The 19829-nt window shown below is 33.3% G+C and overlaps 1 protein-coding gene across 1 annotated transcript in view; it reads right to left on the bottom strand.

Annotated features, from left to right (window-relative positions):
* RSRC1 (arginine and serine rich coiled-coil 1) overlaps positions 1-19829 on the bottom strand; it is a 400073-nt gene that overhangs the window by 282521 nt on the left and 97723 nt on the right. Inside the window, exon 7 of the mRNA XM_055321055.1 lies at positions 16246-16419. Within this exon, the coding sequence (XP_055177030.1) occupies positions 16246-16419 (174 nt within the window). The remainder of the gene's footprint in view (positions 1-16245; positions 16420-19829) is intronic.

The following is a 19829-nucleotide window of genomic DNA, read 5'->3' as shown; positions in this document are numbered from 1 at the left end:
ATAATAAAGAATAGAAATCAATGAAATCAAACAAAGAAAACAGAAAGAAAAAACTCAGTAAATGCAAAAATCTAGCAATATTTACAAAGAAAATCAAAATAAGAAAAAGCAGTTATTTCAAATCATACAAACATTAAGAGGATATTAAAAGAATATTCAAAGGACGCCTGACTGGCTCAGTGGTTGAGTGTCTGCCTTCGGCTCAGGGAGTGATCCTCAGTCTGGGAATTCAGTCCTGCATTGGGCTCCCTGCATCTGCCTTTCTCTGTGTGTCTCTCATGAATAAGTAAATAAAATCTTTAAAAATAAATAAATAAAATGCTCAGAAACAACTCTATGCATGTAAACTCAACAATCTAGATGAAATAAACCAATTCCCTGATAGACAATCATGATCAAAATTCACCCAATATGGAATAGATCATTGGAATGATTATTTAAAAAGTAGTGACTATTAAAGAAATGGAATTCATAATTAGAAACTTTCCAAAAAAGAGGGCTCCAGACCCAGGTGGTTTTATTGGAGAATGCTACCTAATATTTTAAAAAGAAATATCGATTCTACACAACCTTTTCCAGAATAAGAGGGAATATTTTTCATTCTTTTTTTTTTTCCTTCAAGAAATCTCTATGCCCAATATGGGACTCCCAACTCATGATACTGAGATCAAGAGTTGCAAGCTCTACTAATTGAGCCAGCCAGGTACCATGGCATAATTTTCATTGTACTCTATGAGGCAAACATTAACCTGATAATAAAACCTCTAGAGAGCAATATCCCTTATGAACAGACATAAAAATTCTCAACAGAGTATCAGCAAAGTAAAACCAGCCAAATAAAAAAAGCATACACCACAAACAAATGGGATTTATCTCAGGAATGCAAAGCTGGTTCAATGTTCAAAAGTAAATGAGTGTAACCTATCATATTAACAGCCTAAAGGACACAGGATTGTGTCAATGGTGGAAAGGCATTTGACAAAATTTAGCATCCAATACAAGATACAAAATTAGTAAAATAAGAATAAATGAAAACTTTTTCAGAATAGAGGATATCAAGAAAAAAATATGGAGCTAAAATCTTTGTTCATGATAAAAATTTGAATATTTTCCCCCCAAAATATCCTTGCCCCTCATTCCTATTGAAAATATAATTGGGGGCAGCCTTGGTGGCGCAGCGGTTTGGCGCCGCCTGCAGCCTGGGGTGTGATCCTGGAGACCCGGGATCGAGTCCCAAATCGGGCTCCCTGCATGGAGCCTGCTTCTCCCTCTGCCTGTGTCTCTGCCTCTCTCTGTGTGTCTATGAATAAATAAATAAAATCTTAAAAAATAAAACCTTTAAAAAAAAAGAATATAATTGGAAGTCGTACTCAGTACAAAAGACAAGAAAAATAAGTTAAAGATATACAATTTCAAAAAGAAGATATAAAACTGTCCCCATCTACAGATGACAAAACTGCGTACATAAAAAGTCCTGAGGAATCTACCACAATAACTCCTAGAACTAGTAAGTACGTTCAGCAATGTCATAGACTACAAAGTCAATGCATATGTACACATGCATACTCAGACACACATACAAACTATACTTCAATTATTTATATTCCATTCCTATAGATTAAGTAAAATTTCAAGAAATTGAAAGTTTAAAAATCATTTAAAATAGCTCCTTCCAAGATGAAATACTTAGGCAAAAATCTAACAAAATATGTATAAAATCTATATGCTAAAAACTTAAAAAAAGGCTGATAATTCAAACTATTTTCTTCTCAATTCTTCTCAGGTTGATCTGTAAATTTAATACAATTCCAACCAACATATTTTTTGTATATATAGCCAAATATGGTATTTTGTACGTATAGACAAATTTACATTAAATTTTATTTTAAAAGGCAAAGGAACCAGAACAGCCAAAAGAGAAGTTTTTAAAAAAGAATAAGGTTGGAGGAACCAATTGATTTTATGTCTTACTATAAAGCTACAGTAAACAATACAGTGTGATATTGGCAAAGGAATAAACACATAGGTGACTGAAAGAAAATAGAGAAGCCAGAAATAGACCCAAAGAAAAATGACCAATTGATTTTTGACAAAACTGAAAAGGCAACTCAATAAATTATAGTCTTTTCAACAAATCTGTGTTGGAACAACTCAACATCTGAACATCCACATGCACCCCCCCCCCCAAAAAACCCACTCAATCTAAACCTTGCACATTATACAAAAAAAATTTTAAAAACTCAAAATCTGTAAAACTGTAAAACATTTTACAGAAAATCTCCTTGACCTGAGTTTAGCCAAAAAATGTTTAGACATCCCATGAAAAGCAAGGTAAAGACATAATCAATAAACTGGTCATCAAAATGAAAATATTTTGCCTGCAAATGACAATAATACAATGAAAACACAAGCCACAAAATAGGAATAAATTTTCACAGCACATAAGAGGCAAGTAGAAGTTCTCGAAATATGTAAGAACCTCTTACAATTTAACAATTAAAAGTAAGTGATTTGAAGGGATACTTCAAAAAAGAAATATAAATAACCGATAAACACACCAAAAGATGCACAATATCGCACTTTCAAGTCTGTCAACAGAGGACTTCTATGCAGAATACATAAAGATCTCTCAAAACTTACTAGTAAGAAAATATAATCTAAAAATGGGTCAAAGTTGAACAGATTATATGGATTGCAAATAAGTACATGAAAATATATATGTTCAACATTAATTACTGGTTAATTATAAGCATTAGGGAAATTCAAATTAAAACCATGATAGAGGCACCTGTGTGCTCAGTTGGTTAAGCATCTGCCTTCGGCTCAAGTGATGATTTCAGGGTCCTGGGATCAAGCCCCACATTGGGCTCCCCACTTGGTGGGGAGTCTGCTTCTCCCTTCCCCCGCCATGTTCTCACTCTCTCAAATAAATAAATAAATAAAATCTTAAAAAAAAAAAAGAAAAGAAAAGCTAAGACGAGACATCACTCTACACATATATGAAAGGCTAAAATAATATTTAAAATACCCATTGCTGATGATAATGTGGAGCAACTGAAACTCTTACACATTGTTGTTAAGAATGTACAATAATACAATCACCCTGGAATACAGTTTAGGAGTAGTTTTATATAATGATTAATGTATACTTATAATATTTTACATAAGTCCTTCATCCAGCTGTTTACTGAGAAACAAAAACTTATGTTCAAAGAAAATCCTGTACACACATCTTTATAGAAGCTCTATTCATAATCACCAAATGTCCTTCAACAAGTGAAATGAATAAACACTGATACAACAGACTACTACTCTGCAATAGAAACAAATGCAACTGTTGTACTTACTACAACATGAACAAATCTCAAATGCACTATGCTAAGGGAACAGAGCCAGTCTCAAGGTACATGCTATATGATTCATTCATATAACATTTGCAAAAAAAAATAAACCTTTACACAGTGGTTGCCAGGTGCTAGCAACGTGTAAATAGTATAAATAGTATAAATTCAAAGGGATAACACAAGGGATTTTTGAGGGGTGATGGAACTGTTTTTTACCTTTACTGTGGTGGTGGTTACATGAATCTATACACAATGTTAAAATTCACACACTATCCATCCAATAAAGTCCAATTTTACTATATCCAATTTTAAAAATAAAATTAAACATAGCAAGAATAATTAGAAAATCTCTATGTTTGGAAATTCATAAAATAATATTTTAAATAACGTAAGTCAAAGGGGATGTTGCAATGGAAATTAGAAATTCTGAACTGAATGATAATGAAATATGGGATGTACTCCAAAGCTTAGAGGAAAATTCATAACCTTAGATGAATATATAAGAAAAAGAGGAAAAATCAAAACAAATGAGCTAAACATCCTTCTCAAAATGACAGAAAACAAATGTCACATAAAACCTAAAAAAAAAAACCTAAAAAATTAAGAATTAAAAGAATAGTAAGAATTAATGAAAACATACAGTATAAAGAATCAACAAAACCCAAAACTGATTGGTTGTGAAAACTAGTAAAATTGATAAATTCCCAACAAAACTGTTAAGAAAAAAAGGAAAGCCAAAATAGTTAATATTAGAATGATAAAAGGATTATCACCAAATAATGTATATATGTATACACACACACACAAAATCTTGATAGAATCTTATAAAAATTTTTGTGTAAAAAAATGAAGATTTAGAGAAAATGAACTAATTCCTAGAAAAAAATAAGTAAAACATACCCAAACTGACACAAACACAAACAGAAATTTATTTGGTCCTATGAGTATTAAAGATAAATTCATAAAATAATCTTTAGGTTTAGTGGCTTCATTTGTGAACTGTAACAAATACTTATGGACAAAATAACAGTAAAATTACATAGTTTTGGAACACCTGGGTAGCTCAGTGGTTGAGCATCAGTCTGCCTTTAGCTCAGGGCATGATCCCGGGGTCCTGGGATCCCCACAGGGAGCCTGCCTCTCCCTCTGCTTGTGTCTCTGCCCCCCCCATTCTGTCTCTCACGAATAAATATTTTTTTAAAATTACAGTTTCTTACATTATAAAAATAAAAGAATATACTAACTCTTCAACTGGTACATAGATAATAATTTATGGTAAATTCATAAAATGGAATACTACTTAGCCATATAAAGGAATAAACTGATACATGAACAACCTAATTAAATACATCCCAAAAGCATTATGGTAAGTAAAAGAAGTCAGACACAAAAGGCTACATGCTGTATGATTCCATTTGTATGATATTGATAAAAGGTGAAACTTCTCAGTTTGATAAAAGGACAAACTTCCTCAGTTGGTGGGAATGGAGGAACTAGACTGCATACAAAACATAAGGAAATTTTTTAGGGTGATGGAAATACTCTTATTATCTTGGCTGTGATGAGAATTAGATGACTATATAACTGTCATATGATTGCCAAAACTCAAAGAACTACACACCTAAGAAGTGAATTTTTTTACTGCATATAAATTATATCTCAATAAATCTACCTAAAGAAAAATTTAATATAGAAAAAAATGACATTTAAAAATTTCTAAAAATAGTATCAATGGTAAATATTTTAAGCAGATACTACTTTTTTAACTTCAGAAGCCCACATACTGTGATATAATTATATCAGTGTAATTTCTTGGGCTTAGGTTAAGCCAAGACAATTTCTCAAATTTACTTTGCAGTTGCAAATTTACTGGACCTAATACTGCCGATGAAGTATGACATTTAAAAGTCTTCATTTAAACTGTAAATAATCAAACAGTTACTTATCAATCTGAGTGGTTGTGTATGTGTGTTTACACAAAAGTACTACTCTTGTTTGTCTAGACAGCTTTGAAAGATGAAAACATTTTCCTTCTACTTTTATCTTTCATTCCTTTGGTTGAGTAGATTTAATTTCTAAGTCATCACAATATGTTTTAACTCTGGCTTTTTCCAAAAACACATTACTTTTCAAAATTTGATATCTACCAGTTTCTTTTTCTAATGTGGAATGCCCTCCTTTATCTTTCTCAAGAAAACGAATCTAAGACTGTAACATCACAACCAAACTGATTTCATGATCTACTTCCAGGTGGCCTGTCACAGGCTGGCATATCCACAGAGGCCAAAGGCTGCCATTTCAAAACCTCCTCTAAGAGTTCATAAAGAATTAAAACAGCAGCACTCATTGTTATATTTCCCTAACTGCACTTGCTGTGTAAATGATCATCACATATATAACAGCCTTTAGAAAGTGCTCTGTGTTTATACCCACAAGGTCCAATCTCGGACTGAGATTCATTCCAATCTTCCTGTGGTTACGTATGCAATCTCAAAAACTAAGGGCCATATCCTTAGCACTAAGTGAAAAGCATTAACCCCAATGACACCATCTGGAGTTTGTATTCAATGTCTTGAAGTCTAAGCTATGTTAGCAATACTTATATGAATGGAATGTATTACAACTCACTCTGCTTTAGTGGAAAAGGGCATCCCATAACTACATCATCCAAAAAGACATATGCTATTCCTATCATCTAGCTATACACACTCCATTTACCAGGATATTTAGAACAGCTAAGCTAGCCTTTTAAAAACTGTCCTATAATAGCACATTAGGATATAAAAATAGATCATCATGCACTATTTCCCAATCTTTGCTGTTTAATCAAAGGAGTTTTAAACTTCTGCTTCTCTACTTGTGCCAACCAAGATTTATCTAATACGTCGAGCATACATTATGGTTTATACCAACCTGTTCTATTTTGGAGATGCCACTCCAATGCTCACTAGACTGGGAAGAAAGCCTATGAGAATTGAATAAACCAGATTTAAATATATATATATATATATATATATATATATATATATATGTATATATATATATATATATATTGAACAGACTGTTTCTATTTGGATTAGCACCATTCATAGTTGGGATACTCCAGGTGCTTTATAATGAGGTATAAATTAGAACTATAATGAGTGCTTATAAGCAACAGCTTAGCTTTTAGGGCGAACTGCTTGTTTATTTAGGAAGAAAAGACTTGGCTGACACTCCAAGTTTATTCCCTCTCCATTTCTCTAACAATAGTGCAGACTTTTTAGCTTACAAAACCATACATGACCTAACTGAAGGCAAACACCAAGGCCTTCGGTAAAGGATCTCTATGGAATTGTATACTTAAGTTTAGTCGTTTGCCCTGTAACCATGTACCAAATCAACAGAGTAGGTGATACCAATTAAGATCCTGAAATAAATTAGATCAGGCGTGAAGAGTCATCAATGAGGACTGGAATTTTAATCAGTAATTAAAATAAAGCTTTTTAAGCAACTGATGCTAAATGATATTAACTACAACATAACTGATAACATTTAAAGTACAGAAAAAAGATAATGGAAGTTATATAGACTGGGTAAAAAATGCTGTCTGGAGACTTTGATGGAGGGGATGTATATATGCATGGGTACACATGCACACTTAAAATAGGCATGGAGTAGCTGCTTATTTTTCTAATACCAAAAATTCAATTTTGTCATTTTCAAATGCTTAAAACCTAGATTTTATTACCTAGAAACAACTTCTAAAACCATCTCTACAAATACATCAGTACTTACCATGGTCCAGGTAAACAGAGTGTTCAGTAAGACAGACAAGGAATATATCATCTGGCAATTACAAAATTTTGTAATTACAATATTACAAAGCTCTCTATTCAGATTAGATGTAGATACCATAGGTGCTAAACTGCAAGACTATTGAACACACTCAAAAAGGGCAGAGAACACTTCATGAAGGAAGTTAATATCTAAAGTGAGCCCCAAAAGAAGAATGGAACTGGCAGGAGACATGGAGAAAAGGTGGCTATTTCACACTGAGAAAACAGCCTTTCAAAAGACTCAAAAGTTAGAAAAAAGAGTTGTAGTTGAGAAACTGTTAACCACAAGCATCAATAATTAAATTTGTGTTGTTTATACAAAATACCATTTATTGAGATCCTACTCTTCTATACTATCCTTCTTACACACACTGCTTCTAGTATTTACAGGTTTTCAATGATCATTATTCCCATTTTACAGAAGAATAAATTTAAGGTTCAAAGAAAATAATCTGCCCTGACAGGAAACAATTTTTAATGACTTGAAATGGCTAAAAATTACTGGGTATCTTATCTAGAATGCCTTTCCAAGTTATCTCCACCTTTCTGTCCTTCCTTACCGATTTTTAAATTTCAGAAATTATAGATAATTGATAGCAATACAGATGATTATTTTCCATAGATATGCAACTGAATTTTGTCCAGTGGAGTTGTCACTGATTTCCACCCTGCCTGTGGAAAAGACAGTTCTGACTCTACTAAACAATTTCACATCCTATAAATATGTGTCTGCTCTTTGGATTCTCCTTGGAGCTACTATAGTAGCATCTTCATGGCTCTCTCATTAATGAATGAGTCAAATAATACCTTTGGCACATGTTCATGAGTATTTTTATGAGTCATGATTCTATCTTCTTAAACAATTATCCTTTAATAGCTCCAAAGCACAGTGAGTCAGAATTTGAAAGATCGTGTAGGTTCTGTTACGGTTCCAAAGATAAAGTTCCTTCCATTATACACTACTTACTCCTTTTATTCTTGACTATTAATGCTAACACAATTTCTTCTAATACCTCTTACAAGGGTCCCGGTCCCACCAAGTTTTTTATAGTCCATGTGATGAAACATACTAATAAGTCCAGCAGGAGGCTACTTTCAGTTTCTCACTAATTTCACATAACTGTAATTCCTGAGCCTCCTGTGGAATGAAAAAGGAAAATAAAAATACCTTCTCTCATTCCAAGGCTTTTCATAGCCAGGCAACCACAATAAGAAAGAATGAACCTACAATTCATGCCATTTAATGCTCTATCAGGCATAATTCAAGTCAAATCCCATTGGGCAAACTGTGGGATAATTAAAATGTATTGATATAATGAACAAGAGAAGAGTGGCAACCTGGGGGAGAACTTCTAAAACCCTTGCCTCCTGCTTTTGCTGATTATTCTTTTTGTTATGTTAGACTCCTTTTCTTGACCTAGTCTTTTCGAAAAAATTACAGATTGTTTCTGTTGAATAAAACTAATACCTAGTGGCAAACCTACACAATGGAAATTGGGTGGCAAATTTTCTTGCAATAAAAAATATCCAACAACATAAAGGGCCACTGGTACAGTATTCATTCAATTCACAAGGAAATTGTAAAAAATTTAATTCAAAAAGGAAGAAAAATCCAGTGCACGCATTTATATAAAAATGTATTTGTTTACCTGCTTAACAAAATTGACAGTACGAAGCTTCCTTTGCATGCTACAATGACATGTGTTAAAGGATACGCTTCTTTCGAACCAAACATTTACCCTTCGCCACTGGTGAAAGGCAACAAGATCTCTTTACAAAGTCTCGTCTTTTTCAATAAATTTTGCATGAAAACATGTTATACTGGCACAAAGTTGCCTGCTGTCACATTCGAAGTGTGATAAATGTTTAATGAAAACAACACCACACAGCTTGGTGTCAGACAACAGCTATCACACAGCCCTGCTTTGATCCAAACAGACACTTAAAAGGAGTTCTAAGCACGCTCTGCACCACAGAACTCTATAACCTATATGCAAATGGGGCAAATTAGCATAAATGACTTCCTGCTGCATAAAGAAGTAAGAGGTAAGGAAAAATATGACAGCCTCTAAGAGTATGTAACTGCTGTCAAAACTCGGGAGTCCAGCATTCCCAAATCACTTCAACATCTTCTGCCAAGCACTAGGTAGGAAAAATCTCATCAACAGAAAGTTAGTACATGAAACTCTACAACTGAAGACTCTGGAACATTGCCAGGTCAAAGTCATAACCAATATATATCTATAATGTATGATTACTACATGCTACTATATTTCTTATAAACACTGCTTGTAACACTTCTGGTTTTTCTAGTATTATTATCCCCATTTTACAGAAGAATAAATTGAGACTCAAAGAGACTAACTTGTTCTATAGGAAAAAAATTGTAAATGCTTTAAAATGAGCAATAATTATAATTTCTGCAAGTTAACTTTCAGAATCTAACAGAATCTAAATGCCTTAGCACATTTTTAAATGTGTGTATATGAGAGTGTGTGTCTATATATACACATATATACATATTTAAGAATACTACTTTCAAAGCAGTAATTCCTATGAATGAAAAATGTATGTTGTTTCTGTTGATAAACTTTCTGTGTTTTTAGTCTATAAAAACACACCTGAAACAGCTTCAATACAAGGAATAACTTCTCATTATATTGCATAGTAAAACTTTTAATGAAAGGTTTTATAAATAGGTAACATACAGGGCTATGAAGCCCAATTTCACCACTGTCCTAGTAGTTTTTAATATATGTTCAGAAAGATTTAAAGACAATTGATGTAGTGGGAGTCATACTTCATTATAAGAAATTCTATTTAAATATATTCCCCTTCTATTACCCACCAAAAAGAACTGCTTCAGTTGTCCAGATATGGATTTCTATGTCCAGTGGGACATACTTACCTCTCTAAAAGCAAAAAGGTTCAAAAAGTTATACAAAGAATGAAAAGAAGAAAAGTACAAACTCAAGGGTTTGAACAAAATATTCCAGAAGTCCTGATGGGCACATTTCTCAGATCAACATCCATCTACCAAAAAGTCAATAAGGGAAAAATAACTGAAAGCCTTTCACAGTACCGTATCTAACGAATACGTTCAGGAATACTAAATTAGGTTTCTGATGAATCCCAAAGTTACTCACATTAAGAAAGCATTTTACTAGGAAATAACTACTTTAAACCAAATTTTCCTGGCTGGTGATTTAAATTCTGACTGAAAATAGATTTAAATCAAATCCATCCAAATTCTATTCCTAAGGATGGTACAATGATTTAAAATAAACAGTAGAGGGGCAGCCCAGCCCCGGTGGCTCAGCGGTTTAGCGCCGCCTTCAGCCCAGGGTGTGATCCTGGAGACCAGGGATCGAGTCCCACATCGGGCTTCCTGCATGGGGCCTGCTTCTCCCTCTGCCTGTCTGTGCCCCTCTCTCTCTCTGTGTGTGTCTCTCATGAATAAATAAATATGCTATACGTTGGCAAATTGAACTCCAATAAAAAGAAATTTAAAAAATAAAATTTAAAAATGAATAAATAAAATCATAAATAAATAATCAGAATGTCACTGGTAGTAGTAACAATTTACAACCAATTTTTCAAAGAAGTCTCTGAAAGATGTATTATAATAGCCAATTATACTTCATGGAGTTTGATTAAAATGTTAATAAAGAAGGCACAAAATGAATCCACAGAAGACTCAGATGGTGTGTAGAATATTCACAATCATCAAACCAAGATGTAATTAGGAGATTCCATAACAAGTTTCATATTTCTGATTTTTTGGCTCTCAGTATAAATGTGCTTAACAAAATAATGTTTAGTGTCCAATTTCAACTTAATAACTATGAAAAATAAACTTTGTTTTCATATGTAAAAGCACAGCTTGATAAAATAAATGCAAATATTAATGATCTGATAAATATTTTAAGTTTTAAAAACCTGTGAGGAAGCTAATAAAAACAGGAAAAATCTGTATCAATGTTTAAAGTTAAAACAGTCTTAAAACCTAATTTTATAAATGTAAAACATTAAAAATTAACATCATTAAACCTTCTTCAAAAAATCTAAGACAAGGCTCAGCTGGTGTCTTTCTTAAATTAATCCTTCACATAGTGTTATAAGGAAAGACATCTTTTAGTCCCTACAAACTCCTCATACCCTCCTCACTTTTATTAGGCCTTCCTTATTCAGTACCTTAATAAAATGACGAGATCAATTTAAACACTATAAAAAATAATCATTCAAATGTTCCAAAAAATTCCAAGAATTATATTTAATTAGCTGCTATATTTAGAAGATTTTTCAGAATTATTAATTTGGTTATCTTTTTCCTCAAAAGTTCAACAAAAAAAACCTCTTCCTTATAATTAGGCTCATTAATTTCTTCTTGTGCATTCCTTTCTCTCCTACTTTTATTTTTGCCAACTTATAAAATACCCCCTTACCATTTCTCACTCTTACTTTGTACTTTATAAACATATGCTTTGGGCAGCACCGGTGGCCCAGTGGTTTAGCGCCGCCTTTGGCCTAAGGTGTGATCCTGGAGAGCCAGGATCGAGTTCCGCATCAGGCACCCCGCATGGATCCTGCTTCTCCCTCTGCCTGTGTCTCTGCCTCTTTCTCTCTCTCTCTCATGAATAAATAAATAAAATCTTAAAAAAAATTAAACACATGCTTTATGTTTTATCAATTTTCATATAATATTGATATTTTCAAACTGGATAAAAACAAACATTGTTACACACAAAGAAGCAGAAGCACATTGAGTTTTTATTTCCTCTTATGTGAGGAAGCAGCTAGGCTTTTTAGCCTAAGCTAAAATATTTGTCATTGGGTTCCACACCCATTGTGGTTCCACAACCACAATGAACTAATATTAATATGTAAGTCCTAATTATATGGTTTGTGAATTTTTTTTTCTTTTTCTCCACTCACTTTTTTTTGGGGGGGAGGGGACTGAAGTCATGTGGCAAGAGACAGCTAACAAAATGATCACAGAAATATATTTAAGTAAGGGCTAGAAACGTGGTTTTATTAAATGTAGTTAAATATAATTCTAAATAAATAAATGAAATGTTGCAGGATAATATGTGAAAAAGAGAGGGAGAAAAGCAATCAATCTTTTACTGATGACAGATTTCTGATCAAAAAAAAAATAAGGCACAGAAATCCTTTCACTTCTCTTTAAGTATTTTCTAGGGAAGTTTAAGCAACAGCATATCACTTGATCTCACACATTATATCTCATCATCAATGATTATGGATTACTAAAGGAGTGAGGATAATTTACTGTTTAGAGTCAAGATGCTCTTGTCAGCAAACATGAATCAGAACCCTAACTCTACCATTTACTAGCTCTATGATCACAAGTTTTCATCTCTATGAGGGATAATAAAAGTAGCTATTTCATGAGGCTATTATGAAAACTAAATAAGATAATGCATGTCAACTGCTTAGCAAAATTCCTGATACACTGAAAATATATTTAAAATGTTAAACACATTATTATTATGTCTACTGTAAATAAAACATTTTGTTCATGTCTCATATAGACCTGATCATATCATTACCATACTTGCAACTTCATCAGCTTCTCACTGACTTTGGAATTAACTCTGAACTTAACTTATAAGGTACTCCAATAATCATTTCTCACCATCATTCCTCTTTAACTCTACACCAAGCCTTAGACTTTAGTTCCTCGAATATGCCACACATCCCTGCTTGCCTCTAAGGCTTTCCACCTGAAGTTCATTTTGCTCATAACATTCTTTCTCATCTCTTCCTTCCTTCAATGTAAAAACACGACTGCTTCTGAGAGACCCTCCCTGACCTGTTGACTAGTCCGGACCAACCAGCTTAATGGTCATGGAAATATCTTGCAATCATAATGTGTCAAGACGGAAGATGAAGCCAACATGCTTAAAACGGCCTGTTGGAAGGGTAAAAACATGCCCAGAACTGCTTATCTCTAAGCTCTTTGTCATATTAGCAATAAATGTGCTTACGGGGACACCTGGGTGGCACAGTCAGTTAAGCCCCCAACTCTTGGTTTCAGCTCAGGTAGTGATCTTAAGGTCCTGAAATCAAACCCCTGTGTCCGGCTGTGCTCTGAGCAGTTTCTCTCTCCCTCTCCCTCTCCCTCCCTGCTCATTCTCTCCTCAAATAAATAAATTTAAAAAATAAAAATAAAAAATAAATGTGCTCAATGTTTAAGCCAGAGGCTAACAAACTACAACCTATGAGCCAAACCTAGCCAACTTTCCATCTTTGTAAATAAAGTTTTATTGTGATACAGCCATATCATTCATTTAACATTATCTTTGGCTGCCTTTGTGTTAAAAGGATAGAGTTCAGTAGTTGCAACAGAGACATATGACCTAAAAAACCTAAATTATTTGCTATCTAGCCCTTTACGAAGAAGTTTGCTGTCCCTGGTTTAAGCTAGTATTGTTTGGGTTTTGTTACTTATAGCCAAAAGCGTCCTAACTCACTTTATTTCCATAACTTCCTTGTGAAACATTTCATCTGATTTCACTGTAATTACTTACATATCTTCCCTTCTGTCTATGCTTATTTTGCCATCTGCATGAACTCTCCAAGTAGGACTGGCCTACTATTATGACCCTATTACCAATACTGTATTTGACAAGTGGAAGGTATTTAAACATTATGGACTGAACAAGCAAACGAATGAATGAGTATATCTGATCAATAACCAATCAATTATTTATTAACTGACATGTATATCAGGTACTCCAAGTGATATAAAAGAGTAGAAGATATACATTCTCTGCCCCAAATGGCTTAAGAAATCAGGTCTATAAAATAAACATGTAAGCATTAAAAAAAAAAAAAAAGATAAATTATTTCAGAAGCAGGGTACATCTATACATGTATAAGTACTACCATTAAAATGTGTACTGGACCTTTAAAAAAATCCTGATTTTATATCATAACAAAAGATAAAAATATGGGGATCCCTGGGTGGCGCAGCGGTTTGGCGCCTGCCTTTGGCCCAGGGCGCGATCCTGGAGACCCGGGATCGAGTCCCACGTCAGGCTCCCAGTGCATGGAGCCTGCTTCTCCCTCTGCCTGTGTCTCTGCCTCTCTCTCTCTCTCTGTATGACTATCGTAAATTAAAAAAAAAAAAAAAAAAAAGATAAGAATATGGATGTCCTCAGCACTAACCAGGAGAGAGAATATCCTGATATAACACCACTCTATACTATGGTCCACTAAAACCATGGAAATTAATTAGTGAAGCTACTCACAGTTTTCTGACCTCAGTTCCCAGAGCCTTCAGCCTTCAACTGACACCTCTAGTTTTGACCTTGTTCATCCCCTTTATTGAGATTTAAAAAATGATGATGAATACAACATTATTATCTTGTAAACCTGTCGTCCAGGATTCAGTTCCTTGAACATAATCACCACTGAGTCTAACCTGTAAAGCTGACCCAAACTTTCAAGATTAATGTCACCATACGAGAATCTTTCCTGAAACCAGCCAATCTCCTTTTTTTAAATTATTTTTCTTACCTTTAAAATCCCCAAGTTAATGCTTTATGTAATATCAATTTTATACAACTGTGTAATTATTCTGGTGAGGTGGAAAGCAAAAATTTAATTACTAAAAAGCATTGTCACTCTTCTTATAACCACGTAACATCTAAAGTAAACCGAAAGAAGAAGAAAACAAAAAAGGAATAAGGAGCAAGATAATTCCTTAACAGACATAATTTATTCATCCTCTTAATCCATACTTTCTAGTCTCAAAAACCTACTCTCCACCCTCTTTTCAAGTCTATCATCCTCCTTTCTCCCTTTCTCAATAGATTTCTCTCATATCCTCCCTGATCTTAATTCCACTCTGCCACTTTTAGCCAAATCCACCTCCCTATCCTTATGGTCAGATACTAACCCCATCTCCTCTAACGTTCAACAACCCTTAAAACTAGAAGAAGAACTCAGAATTTTACAAGACCACAACTGCTCTATGTGCATTAAGGAAATCATGTAATAATATTATCCTCTTCCAAAATCCACAAGTTTATCACTTCAAAGAGTCTAGCAGGTTTATGTAATAGCATTGTAAATCTGGAAATAAAAAATAAACAACTGAGAAAAAGAAAAGGAGAGACAAGTTCCATATCCTTTAATAAATTTAATTATTTATAGAATCAAGATCTCAAGGAACTACAATCAAGATCCTGACAAGCTCTTTGATTTTATACTATAAACTGATACATTACAAATAAAGACTTTGTACTGAAGTATTACAGTGAGTATACATAGGGTGCTGAAAGACTCACAAAAGGGAATAAATTCTAAGATGTTCTACTATAATAAAAGAGCCCAATGTTGGTTTTGAATAAAATAAACAAGAAGCTACAATTTAAACTACAAACCAAGACTGATTTCATTTTAACATTTTCTAATTTAACAGTTATGAATGGATTTCAACCTCCAACTGGACAAAGTTAGAATAATTGTTTCAATAATACCAATTCCAGAAAAATAAATTCTTGGTCTCACACACACATACACTCAAACACATGCACGCACACACACACACCTACCTCGACAGTACCAACTCCCATTCTATATTGAAAGAGGCCTAACCAATAGTAAATCACATGGTTCTCTTCCTTCGTTTCACCTTTATCTTTTTCCCCTAAAGGCTTTACAGTAAATTAATAAACATTTTTAACAATGAACTAGTCTTTAAATTTTAAAGTCATATTCATGATAAGGAAATTAATGTAGAACTTTCCTAAAGACTTATGCAAATTTTCCTTTACTGACATACTAAGTTTTGATAGTACCATTTATTTTGTGTTTGGAAAGTTTGTTCATAAGTATTAAATGAAAATAGGAATATAAAGGAAGCCCAGTAAAAATTTGAGATAACCAAAAAAAAAAAAAAAAATTGAGATAACCATTTTGATTTATCCTTTCTTCTTTATTTAATGTATTCTCCTCTTTTGTCCATCTAAGAAAACCTCAGAAAATGAAAATTTAGTTTGAATATTGCCATGGAGTCACTGAGGCATCACTACTGAAGATTTACTTCAACTTACCCACGCTTGATGTTGTGTAATTCCTTATCCTTGCATTTATCCTTCTCCTTTTCTCTTTTCTCCTTGTCTCTGCCTTTACGTCGTTCTCTATCCCGTGACCGACTACGGGTTCTTCGGTGACTGGACCTTTCACTGCTTCGACTATGGGAACGTGGACGAGGTCTTGACCTGGACCTATAATAAGTAGATTTTATTACATCAATTTAGGGTATATTTTGTATTATGAAATGCAAATATTCTTAAAAATAATCTAAAAGAAAAGGATTTAGTTTTTAATTATGAATTCAGTAAATAAATGTGGGAAGTAATTAAGTATCTATATAGGATTCTTTATGAATAAGTATACTCAATTAAAATGATATGAGGGAAATAAATGTCATCTTTAGAGGAAATTAGATTTGGTCAAAAAGCGTCTACAAGTATAAGTCTTAAAGGTTCAAATTGCCTTGAATGTTCAAGCCTCCTCAAATAATATAACAAATCTAAACGTATCTAAGCTAATTTCCAAAAATAGGGTCTTTCCTATCTCTACAATCTTGGCTTTCATGTCTATTCAACTTCTTTTCTTGTATCTAACTGTTAAAATAAAACTATTTCTCTCCTCTACTCTAATCCAGGTATATTTTTGTATTAAATCAGAGTATGAGGTAGGATATACTATGTTTTTGTTTTTTTGTTTTTTTGGGTTTTTTTTAAGTAAAGATTTCAGATCCCGCTTATGGTGCTGAAAGAAAGCCTCTACCAGATTGGTTATCCGATAGATAGCTATAAAAAACAACTATCTAAAGGCACTATTCAAAAGTGACCAAAGGAAGGCAGATTCTGTAGGAGGCCAAACTTGGGAAAAGAGCAGTGCAACAAGAAAGTTTCCCATTTTATATCAGCTTCTTTTCTGAGGGGGAGGCTAAGTTTGTGGGCAGTTCAGGGCAGATAAAACTCCAACAGAAAGCTTCAGGATTTCTGGCCTGAAAAAAAACAGAAGACTCAGTGCAACCACTGCAAAAGGAAAATGAAGGGGGAATCCTGAAAAAGAGTCAGAAGAGGAAGCCAAAAATTCTAGATATAAATAGTACTCAAATCTTGGACTGACTCCTACATTATACATAGGAGGGGGAAACTCCGCAGATAGCTAAGGATAAAAGAACTGAAAACATCAAATGTCCTTGAAGAGATGGGTTTTTACAATTTTAATTCAACTAACTTAATTTCCCACTAAAACAAACAAGTAAACAAAAAAAGTAAATCAATATTCTTCAGAGGAATATAACAGTACCCAGTGTATTCAAAAATATGACATTCATCATGTCCAGATAAAATCCAAAGTTACTACTAGATAATACAACAAAGCATGAAAAATGTGATCCAATTTCAAGAGAAAAGATAGTCAATGGAGATTAATCCTGAGATAAGCCAAATCTTAGATTAGCACAGGGGTTTTTAAAAAGTATAAGTATGCCTGCAATACAAAGAAATATCAACAGAAAAACTAGAAAATGAAAAAAACAGAAATTCTATAACTAAAAAAATCTGAAATTTAAATTATGCTGAATGAGATTAAAATCTACTAATCATTAATGAGATTACTAACAACAGAGGAATCTGTATACTTGAAAATAAATCAAGATTTATTGATCAAAGACCTAAGAGGAAAAAAACACTGTCAATAATAAAAACAGATCCTCTAGGATTTCTGTGACAATATCCTAATGTCTAACATGTTTATTAAAACCCAAAAGTAGAAAATATAATAAGATAGAACACAATTTTTTTGTGGTGGCCAAAATTTCCCCAAACTTAGTGAAAGAAATTTTCAGATCTGAGAAGTTTAGTGAACCCCAAAGATAAATAGAGAGATCATGGCTACTGATGAAACTGATAAAAACTACAAGTGAAGAGAAATCTTGAAAGTATTCAGAAAAAAACCTGACACATTACAATCAAAGAGAGCAATGATAGCCATTTCTGCTGGCTTTTTTTTTTTAATTTTTATTTATTTATTCATGAAAGACACAGAGAGAGAGGTAGAGTCACAGGCAGAGGGAAAGCAGGCTCCATGCAAGGAGCCCGATGTGGGATTCGATCCCAGGACCCCAAGATGACACCCTGAGCTGAAGGCAAATGCTCAACCGCTGAGCCACCCCAGCACCCCTCTGCTGGCTTTTCATTAGATACAATGGAAATCAGAAGACATAGAACAAAGTTCTTAACATGGTGAAAGAAAAAAAACAATCAGCTCAGAATTTATATTTAGCAAAAATATTCCTCAAATAATGAAAGTAAAATAAAGATATTCTTAAGATAAAGGGAAGAATAAACCATAGTCATCAACAGTAGATCTGTCTACACTAAGTTCTAAAGTTAAGTTCTTCAGGCTGAGGAGAATGATGATAGATGAAAACTTGGGATCTTTAGGAAGAATGAAGACCAATGGAAATGGTAAATATATGGGGAAATACAAAAAACTACTGCCTTTAACTTATGTAAAATACATATATGTGCTAGGGTTGCCTGGGTGGCTCAGCTGGTTAAGTGTTTGACTCTCAATTTCAGTTCAGGTCTTCATGAGTTCAAGCCCCACTTTGGGCTCCATGTCAAGCATGAAGCCTACTTAAAATACACAAACACAAACACACACACACACACACACACACACACGTGCTTAAAGTAAAAACTACAATGTTTCACTGTAGAGTTTATAATGCAAGTAGATTTAATACATATAGCCTATAAAATAAACTACACAGCATGTAAATGGAGACCTACACAGTTATAACATTTCTACATTTCACATGAATGGTGAAAGAGTAACTCTAGGTACACTGAAATGGTAAGGGCATATATGTAGTCCTTAGAGAAACCAATACAAGAAAAATAAAATGGAAAAAAATGCAAATATTTATAGGTAAAAGGTCAAAAGATAAGCTAAACAAGAATTCTTAAAAATATTCATTAATGCAAAAGGAGGCTGGAAAAGAAGTTCAAAGAAACAAAAATCAAAGGAACAAAATAAAATAAATATATGTATAAAAATACATAAAATAAAACACATTAAAATGTGCATATAAAGTACATAAAATAGATATATATCAGATGGTAGACTTAAATCCAAATATATCAATAAATATCTAAAATATTAATAGAATAAATACTTTAAAAAGAGCTTGTCCTGGGATACCTGAGTGACTCTTGATTTTGGCTCAGGTCATAATCTCTGGTTAATGAGACTGAGCCCTGAGTTCGACTCCACACTGGTGTGCAGCCTGCTTAAGATTCTCCCTCTCTCCCTCTTCCTCTGCCCCTATCCCCCTGCCCTCTTTAAAAAAAAAAAAAAAACACAAACTAAAAAACTGTCCAAATGAATCAAAAGGCAACACACAACTATATGCTATCTATATTTATTTTAAATATACAGACAAGGATTGAAAGTAAATGGTTAAAAATAGATACATCATGCAAACAGTAAGCACAGGAAGAGTGGAATAAATATATTAATATCAGATAAATTAGACTTCAGAAGCAAAGTATCACAAAAAAGAAAGAAAGATAGATACTTCATCATGATCAAAGGATCAATTCATAAGTAG

The sequence above is a fragment of the Nyctereutes procyonoides genome, unplaced genomic scaffold (assembly GCF_905146905.1).
Source record: "Nyctereutes procyonoides isolate TBG_1078 unplaced genomic scaffold, NYPRO_anot_genome, whole genome shotgun sequence".
Classification (NCBI taxonomy): Eukaryota; Metazoa; Chordata; class Mammalia; order Carnivora; family Canidae; genus Nyctereutes; species Nyctereutes procyonoides.
This window is presented reverse-complemented; position numbering and strand designations above follow the sequence as displayed.